The sequence below is a fragment of the Mobula birostris genome, chromosome 20 (genome assembly GCF_030028105.1).
Source record: "Mobula birostris isolate sMobBir1 chromosome 20, sMobBir1.hap1, whole genome shotgun sequence".
Classification (NCBI taxonomy): Eukaryota; Metazoa; Chordata; class Chondrichthyes; order Myliobatiformes; family Myliobatidae; genus Mobula; species Mobula birostris.
In genome coordinates this window covers 10,766,631-10,776,330 of record NC_092389.1, presented here as the reverse complement: position 1 = coordinate 10,776,330, position 9,700 = coordinate 10,766,631, and the positions used below count along the sequence as shown (strand labels likewise).

General features: G+C 40.5%; 1 protein-coding gene across 2 annotated transcripts in view; it reads right to left on the bottom strand.

Moving 5' to 3' along the window:
- Positions 1-286: 286 nt before the first annotated feature.
- Positions 287-9,700, bottom strand: part of ten1 (TEN1 subunit of CST complex) — a 57,588-nt gene continuing 48,174 nt past the window's right edge. For both annotated transcript variants that reach the window (XM_072238124.1, XM_072238126.1), the window contains exon 4: positions 287-1,827. In XM_072238124.1, the coding sequence (XP_072094225.1) occupies positions 1,070-1,827 (758 nt within the window). In that variant the 3' untranslated portion in view covers positions 287-1,069. The remainder of the gene's footprint in view (positions 1,828-9,700) is intronic.

Genomic DNA, 9,700 nt, shown 5'->3' with positions numbered 1-9,700 from the left:
TTTTTGAATCCACGTTATCAAAAAAAGATTTTGGGATAAAAATTGGAACCGATTGAAATATATACAAAAATTTAGGCAAAATGATCATCTTAATAGCGTTAATCCGACCAATCAAAGACAAAGAGATTGGGAACCATTTGGTAAATAAAAGTTTAATCTGATCAATTAAAGGTAAAAAATTAGCTTTAAATAAATCTTTATATTTTTTGGTAATTGTTATCCCTAAGTATATAAATGAATCAGTAACCAATTTAAATGGTAAACGTCCATAAATAGGTACATGCTTATTTAAAGGGAATAATTCACTCTTACTAAGATTCAATTTGCAACCAGAAAAGTTACTAAATTGAGCTAACAGATCTAAGATAGCAGGAATTGACTTCTCCGGGTTAGAGATATATAACAACAAATCATCTGCATATAATGATAGTTTATGTATTTCATTTCCACGGGTAATACCAACAATATTTGGCGAGTCACGGATAGCAATTGCTAAAGGTTCAAGAGCAATATTAAATAGTAAAGGACTAAGAAGGCAACCTTGCCTAGTACCACGAAAAAGACGAAAAAAAGGAGATCTATAATTATTTGTACAGACCGAGGCTACCGGGGAGTAATATAACAATTTAATCCAAGATATAAATGTCAAATTAAAATTAAATTTCTCAAGAACATTAAATAAATAAGGCCATTCAACTCTGTCAAAGGCTTTCTCAGCATCTAATGAGATAATACATTCCGGGGTAGTAAGTGAGGGGGTATAAACAATATTCATTAACCTCCTAATATTAAAAGATGAATAGCGATTTTTGATGAATCCGGTTTGATCCATGGAAATAATTTAAGGTAACACCTTCTCCAGTCTAGTAGCTAGAATTTTTGAAAAAATTTTTGAATCTACATTCAGAAGAGAAATCGGTCTATAGGATGCACAATCCGTAGGATCTTTATTCTTTTTAAGAATTAAGGAAATAGAGGCTTCATAAAACGATTGTGGTAATTTACCTAAACTAATTGCTTCCTTAAATATTCTAGACAACTTAGAAGAAAGAATGGAGGAAAAAAATTTTTAAAATTCCACTGTAAACCCATCGGGACCGGGTGCTTTACCGGAATTTAATGATGAGATTGCAGTTATTATTTCTTCCTCTGAAATGGAAGTTTCTAATGATAGGCAATCTTCGGGAGATAGTTTCGGAAAACTCAATTTACTTAAAAAATCATGCATGAAATTAGAATCATGAGGAAAATCAGAATGATATAAAGAGGTATAAAATTCTTGAAAGGTTTGGTTTATCCCAACATGATCAACTGTGAAAGTATCATCCTGTTTGCGGATCTTAGTAATTTGACGTTTAACCGAATCAAATTTCAATTGGTTAGCCAGTAATTTACCCGATTTATCACTATGAATACAAAAATCACTTCTAGTCCTCATTAATTGATTTTCGATCAAGGATGTTAATAATAAGCTATGTTCCAATTGGAGTTCAACTTTGTGTTTGTACAGCTCCTTGCTAGGAGAAATAGCATATTTTTTATCATCTTCTTTAATTTTATCAACCAGTAGAAGTATTTCATTGTTAATACGTCTTTTCAAACCGGCCGAATAGGAAATAATCTGACCACGGATATAAGCTTTAAAGGCGTCCCAAACAGTTCCGTTGGAAACTTCATCCGTAGTATTAGTTGAAAAGAAGAAATCAATCTGCTCCTTTATAAATTTGACAAAGTCCTGATCTTGAAGCAAAATAGGGTTAAATCGCCATTGTCTGGTAGTACAAAAGGTATCCATTAACTTGATGGAAAGTTTCAATGGAGCATGATCTGAAATAGCAATAATGTCATAATTACAATCAACTACATATGGAATCAAATGAGAGTCAATCAGGAAATAATCAATTCGAGAAAAAGAACGGTGAACATGTGAAAAAAAGGAGAATTCCTTATCATTTGGATGTAGAAATCTCCAAATTTCTGAAATCCCAGCATCCAACATAAAAGAGTTGATAATAGTAGCCGACTTATTCGGTAAAGCCGGACTACTTGTGGATCTATCCAACATGGGATTCAAACATAAATTAAAATCACCGCCCATTATCAACATATACTTGTTTAAATTAGGAAGGGAAGTAAGTAAATGTTTAAAGAATTCAGGATAATCCACATTTGGAGCGTAAACATTAACCATAGCGACCTTTTTATTAAAAAGTACCCCCGTAATTAACAGAAATCTGCCATTAGGATCTGAAATGATGTCTTGATGAATGAATGTAATTGAGGGATCAATAAAAATTGAAACACCTTTAATTTTGGCTTGAGCATTTGAATGGTATTGTTGTTCTTTCCAAAACTTAAAGAAGCGTTGACTGTCCTCTTTCCTTACATGAGTCTCTTGAGCAAAGATAATATGAGCATTCAGTCTTTGGAATATTTTGAAAATCTTTTTCCGTTTTATTGGATGGTTTAAACCATTTGTATTCCAAGAGACAAAATTAATAGAATGAGCCATAACTAAAAATTAACCCTTTGGTGAGTAAGGGGTTAACTAATGTGAGCTCATGAAATCGGAAGAGGAATACATGATTAGAGAGGAACCGGAAATCTCGACACTGGGGACATCTTTGTAGTTCTGAATCAGCCCAATAGAAAAAATTAAAAAAGAAAAAGACCACCCCCTCCCCCAACCCCAAATAGAAACCCGAACTGAGCCAGAGAAGGCTGAAAAAAGCGCTAACTAATACTAACTTTAACCCCATTTCTGCAGGGGGCAACTCCAAAAATATATGTTAGATAAGTGACCTCCCAAAGACTAATATGTGAAAAATAAACAGTATTGTAAATTAGTCTCCATAGTAAAAATTACTAAAATATATAAAATAAAAGAAACCAGTATCAGTGCATATAATTAGTTAATTATAAACGAGTAAATAAAAAAACGCTTCCAAAATAAGAAAAATGGATTATGGGAAGAAGAAGCATAAGAACATGGCGTCCCGAAAAAAAAATAAAAATTATAGAAAAAGAAAGACAAGTCGCCATTTTAATTATGCGAAAATCAAAAATAGGAAGCATATAACTACAAATGACCGTCGGATCGGATCATTAGTAATAACAAAAAAGGATAAATTAAAACAAAAGGTTAACTAAGGGAAAGTGATGTTATTCACAGAAGATAAATATTCTATATAAGTTATAGAATAATCACTATAGTAAAGAACAAAGAACAAAAATCTTAAACTTATAAAAAACCTTCATCGCACAGTAATACTAGGTTTATTTTGAAGGAAAACACCAGAGAGAAAAAAAAATTGGTGCTGGAAGCACCCAACACACATTAAGAGAGGGTATCTGTATCAGATGGGAAATTATCATCCAAAAAGCTCCGAGCGGCAGTTGTAGAGTGGAAAACACGACGATTTCCATCGGGAAGTGAGATTCTGAGTCGTGCAGGATACAGTAGTGCCGGTTTGAGATTTTTTTGATAGCATTCCGACATTAAAGGTTTAAAAGTCAGTCATTCCTTCATCACTTCAGGACTGTAGTCTTGAACTATTCTGAAGGAATGCTGGTGATACTTGATCATCCCTTGTCGACGAGCGATCTGGAGAAGTTGTTCTTTAACATTAACATAATGGAAACGAAGAATAACTGGTCTGGGTTTGGAAACAGCCGCTGCCGACTTTACCCACGGTATACGATGGGCGCGATCGAGTAATGGAGGATCGTTGGGAAAAACTGAACCGAACGAATCCTTTAAAAGTTTAGCAAAGAATATTACAGGATCTCCAACCTCAACATCCTCAGGTAGGCCAATTAAACGTAAATTTTGTCTTCTCGATCGATTCTCAAGATCAATAACTTTGGATTTAAGTTGTTGGAGCTGTTTAGTAGTCGAAGCTAGATTCTTCTCTAAGATCTCAACTTTTGTATCCGTCTTCTGAGATTTAGTATCCAGCTCAGAAATTTTTGCATCGTGTTTTTGAACATCAGCATTCAGGAATTTCAAAGATTCCGTGATTGATTTTAAATCTTCATTAAGGCTTTGACGATGTTGTTCAAATTGAGCAGTTAAACTTTCAGATAATTTTATCCGATGCTGCTCAAACATTTCCTCCAAACACTTCACCATAACTTCGTAAGTTAATTCCGTTGGTTTAGAGTCACCTTTCTTCTTTCCTCCGTTCCCATCAGCGTCTTTCCCATCTTTGGTTTTAGATCTCGTACTCATTTCTTTAAGCTCAAAAGTTGCGATTGACAAAAGGAAGTCAATTAATCGATAATTCAGAGAGATAAAGTAAGTCTTCTGGTGTACTTAAAGTTGATTAGATCAAGGAGATCATAGGTTAAAAAGGATAACGGGAATGGAGCGAAGCCAGAGAGACGACCTCACTCCATGAGCGCTCCCTGCAGAATCCCCTCTCTCCCCTTTCTAGATCTTTCTGTCTCTGTCTCTGGAGACAGCTTATCCACTGATGTCTACTATAAGTCTACTGACTCTCACAGCTATCCAGACTATTCCTCTTCTCACCCTGTCTCTTGCAAAAACGCCATCCCCTTCTCGCAATTCCTCCGTCTCCGCTGCACCTGCTCTCAGGATGAGGCTTTTCATTCTAGGACGAGGGAGATGTCTTCATTTTTTAAAGAAAGGGGCTTCCCTTCCTCCACTATCAACTCTGCTCTTAAACGCATCTCCCCCATTTCACGTACATCTGCTCTCACTCCATCCTCCCGCCACCCCACTAGGAATAGGGTTCCCCTGGTCCTCACCTACCACCCCACCAGCCTCCGGGTCCAACATATTATTCTCCGTAACTTCCGCCACCTCCAACGGGATCCCAGCACTAAGCACATCTTTCCCTCCCCCCCCCCCCCGCATTCCGCAGGGATCGCTCCCTACACAACTTCCTTGTCCATTCGTCCCCCCCATCCCCCCCCACTGATCTCCCTCCTGGCATTTATCCGTGTAAGCGGAACAAGTGCTACACACGCCCTTACACTTCCTCTCTTACCACCATTCAGGGCCCCAAACAGTCCTTCCAGGTGAGGCAACACTTCACCTGTGAGTCGACTGGGGTGATATACTGCGTCCGGTGCTCCCGATGTGGCCTTTTATATATTGGCGAGACCCGACGCAGACTGGGAGACCGCTTTGCTGAACATATACGCTCTGTCCGCCAGAGAAAGCAGGATCTCCCAGTGGCCACACATTTTAATTCCACATCCCATTCCCATTCTGACATGTCTACCCACGGCCTCCTCTACTGTAGAGATGAAGCCACACTCAGGTTGGAGGAGCAACACCTTATATTCTGTCTGGGTAGCCTCCAACCTGATGGCATGAACATCAACTTCTCTAACTTCCGCTAGGCCCCACCTCCCCCTCGTACCCCATCTGTTACTTATTTTTATGCACACATTCTTTCTCTCACTCTCCCTTTTTCTCCCTCTGTCCCTCTGAATATACCTCTTGCCCATCCTCTGGGTCCCCCCCGCCCCTTGTCTTTCTTCCCGGACCTCCTGTCCCATGATCCTCTCGTATCCCCTTTTGCCAATCACCTGTCCAGCTCTTGGCTCCATCCCTCCCCCTCCTGTCTTCTCCTATCATTTTGGATCTCCCCCTCCCCCTGCAACTTTCAAATCCCTTACTCACTCTTCCTTCAGTTAGTCCTGACGAAGGGTCTCGGCCTGAAACGTCGACTGCACCTCTTCCTACAGATGCTGCCTGGCCTGCTGCGTTCACCAGCAACTTTGATGTGTGTTGCTTATCAGAAGATTGATGCAAATAAGAGAGATAAGTGAGACAATGGAGAAACATTCCAAATGTTAATGAGAGAGGAGAAGAGAGATTAACGAAAAGAGACACAGTTCCGAGCATTGACAGACCGGTTGCTTTGAACCTGAACTGTTTGAAGTTTGATGGACAGGCGATACCCCAGCAGGGAACAGGTTCGCTAAGGCAAAACAGACACCACAAGATCATGAGATAACGAGACCCTGGAAGTGCGGTGCGCCCCCACAAGTTGGTGGGAGTTTGGAGGTCTGGTCGCGGGACCGACCATAGATGCACAGGGTGAAAAAGTACGATTGGCGGGAACCTGGTGTGTGTGTCCGCCCTTGCCTGGGTGCCGGGTTCACCGTGGAAGAACGATTGTATCCGGAATGGAGGGGTCACAGTCGGTGACCTCAAAAGACAGTAAAAGGGCTTGCCCGAAAGCTAACTGCGAGGAACATCAAAGGTCTGTTTGAATCAGAAATTTGCATATTCGCTCTCTCTCTCTCTCCAACGGCACAACAGCGATTGCTGCGAACTGTACTCAGCTGAACTGAACTCTGCGTCACTTGAAACTGATCATTTTACCCCTAGGCTGCGATAGAGCTTGATTGATTCCTATTATCCTAGTTCTGTGTACATGTGTGTTTTATCATTGCTAACCCGTTGCATTTATATCCTTACAATTAGAGTACTGTGTTACTGATTTCTTTAGTAAAGCTTTCTTAGTTCCAGTAATCCAGACTCCAACTAAGTGGTCCATTTCTGCTGGTTTGGCAACCCAGTTACGGGGTACGTAACACCAAACACTACAGCTACAGAAAACCAATTACATTAGCAGTGCTTCTACAGAAAGACCACTACATTAGCAGTGAAACCTTTCGCAGGGTGTTACAAGAGTTTTGAACAAAAGAACCAAATGATCAACTACAGAGAAATTAGTCAGTGTCTGGCATTTGGACTTTTTATTAGTCTGGGCAATGATAGCTGGTCCAGGTTGTATCAAACAAACCTCAAGCAGGTTTTATATTTAGCTGGTGAATATTCCAACTCCTTGGAGCTGCAAAGCCAACAAGGGTCTTCAGCAAGATTGTTCACTACTAGCAACAGCAATAGGAATGAGCAACTAACATAACTCTGCTCCACTACACAACATAAAATTGTTTGAGTGGAAAAGAACATGGGGATTTGCCACGCTTCTATACTCCTCTTTCCTTTTGTCGCATTGACTGTGGAAACTCTCAAAATAAACATTCAACAGGAGGTTTACATCTGCTTTCTGAAAGCAGTAGGTCTGAGATGGTTAAAACCTTGAAGTTACTTCCATCTGCTATGCATTTCAATGGAATGGTTCCTTACACATGCTGTATTTAAAAGATTGCCACACTTTGTTACAGAGCAAGAAATGTGGCCTTCTTGCTGTAAGAACACAACTTTAGTTGGTTGTTTCATAACAAGCAGTCAACTTTTACTTGAGAGATCAGTAAACAGTTTATTGCAGGGAGAGTCACAGAGTTAAACAGTAGTAAAGAAACATGAATTTAATTGGATGTGATCAATAGCCTTCACACACATGTGCATGCTCTACTAAACTTTCTCAGTGAAAGGTATTCTTTAAAAGATAATGAGTTGATCTCTGTACCTTTGGGTAGGGAAGTAATTGTGGAGAAGAAATACATTGAATGATGCAGATGATTAGCGATTGACTATTTCCCGCATATGCATACACATAGTGACTAACTGAAGGTAGACGATGTGGTAGCTTGTCAGGTGAAACTGTGCCACTTAAATGAGGCATTGGAGGTGCACCAACATCAGGGAAACTAGCCTCGAGATGGTTAGCATATTCAGGATAGGGATGTAGGGAAGTTGATGGGAAGAAAGTGTATGGGTACATAGAACGTCAAACATTACCATACAGTACAGGCCCTTCAGCCCCCACAATTTTGTACTGAGCTTTTAATCTGCTCTAAAATTAATCTCACTCTTCCCTCATACATAACCCTCCATTTTCTCTATCATTCATGTGCATATCTAAGAGATTCTTAAATATTGCTAATCCGCCTCTACCATTACCCCTGACAGAGCGTTCCACGCTCTCACCGCTCTCTGTGTAAAGAAGTTACCTCTGACATACTTTCCTCCAATCACCTTAAAATTATGCCCCCTTGTATTAGCCATTTCTGCCCTGGGAAAATGTCTTGAGCTATTCATTCTATCTATGCTTCTTATCATCTTGTACACCTCTATCAAGTCATCTCTGACCCTCCTTTGGACCAAAGAGAAAAAACCCCAGTTCACACAATGTACTATGTAAAACATGCCTTCTAATCCAGGCAGCATCCTGGAAAGTCTCCTCTGCACCCTCTCTAAAGCTTCCACATCCTTCCTAGACCTGACCAGAACTGAACACAATATCCTAAGTATGGTCTAACCAGAGTTTAGAGAGCTGCAATGTTCCTTGTGGCTCTTGAACTCAATCCCCCCCAATACACCTTCTTAAAAAGCTTCTTAATTGTAGGGCTTCCTCTCAAATTGAATGTTCAGTCTGATTGCAAGTGTTTGATATTAAAGAATGTATCTGGCTGCAGCTACTTACAGACCACAGTAGAGGACTGGAGTTGGAGCTGGAACTGGATGACTTAAGGATTATTCGGGAGAATGAGGACATGATAGATGGGAGCTACAGGGAGGCAGTCACACCTAAGTTGCTGGAGGCAGGTAACTAAGTCACTCTCAGGAGAGGGAAAGGGAAAAGGCAGACAGTGCAGGGTACCCCTGCGACCGTTCCCCTCAATAATAAGTATATTGCTTTGGATACTGTTGAGGAGGACAACCCACCAGGGGAAAGCCACAGCGACCAGGAGTCTGGCTCTGTGGCTTAGAAGAGAAGAGGGAAAAGAAGAGAGCGATGGTGATAGGAAATTTAATAGTTATGGGAAAAGACACGCGATTCCGTAAACATGAAAGAGACTCTTGGATGGTATGTTCCTTCCCAAGCGCCAGGGTCAGGGGTGACTCAGACAGTCCACAGCATTTTTAAGAGGGAAGGTAAGCAGCCAGAAGTCGTGATACACATTGGTACCAACAACATAGGTAGGCAAAGGGATGGCACCCTGAAGAGAGAATTTAGGGAGCTAGGTATGAAGCTAAAAATCAGGACCAGGATGGGGTAAGAGTAGACAATTTGGCAGATGACAGTATGGTTAAAGAACCAGTGCAGTGGGCAGGGTATCAGATTTATTGATCATCAGTATCTCTTCTGGGGAAGGTATGACATGTATAAAAGGGATGGGGGAGGAGGGACACGTTACACCTCAATTTGAAGTGGACCAGTGTCCTTACAGGCAGGTTTGCTAGAATTGTTAAGGAGCATTTAAACTATGTTGGCAGGGGGATGGGAACCTGCATGATAGATTAGAGGACAGAGCAGTTGCTGTGCAGGTAGATGCATCATGTAGAAAGACTGAGGAAAGATAGGCAGTTAATAGGGTAAAATTGCAGTCGGTGGGATGGGTTGAAATGTGTCTGTTTTAATGCAACAAGTATCAGGAAGTATCAGGAACAGGGGTAAACTTAGAACATGGGTCAGTACATGGAACTACGATGTTGTGGCCATTACAGAAACTTGGCTGTCACAAGGGCAAGAATGGCTGCTAGATGTTCTGGGATTTAGATGTTTCAAAAGGGAAAGGGAAGGAGGTAAAAGACGTGTCGGAGTAGCATTACTAATCATGGACAGTATTGCAGCTGTAGAAAGGAAGGATGTCATGGAGTCATGTAGGTGGCAGTGAGAAACAGGAAGGGAGCACTGACTCTATTAGGAGATTCTATATGTAAGGGGGTTTTGTCTCTTATGTTACTGTGTAGGCTCATTAAAATGGCTTCTTTGTTATGTTATACTTGGGAATGCTTCTTTGTTATGGT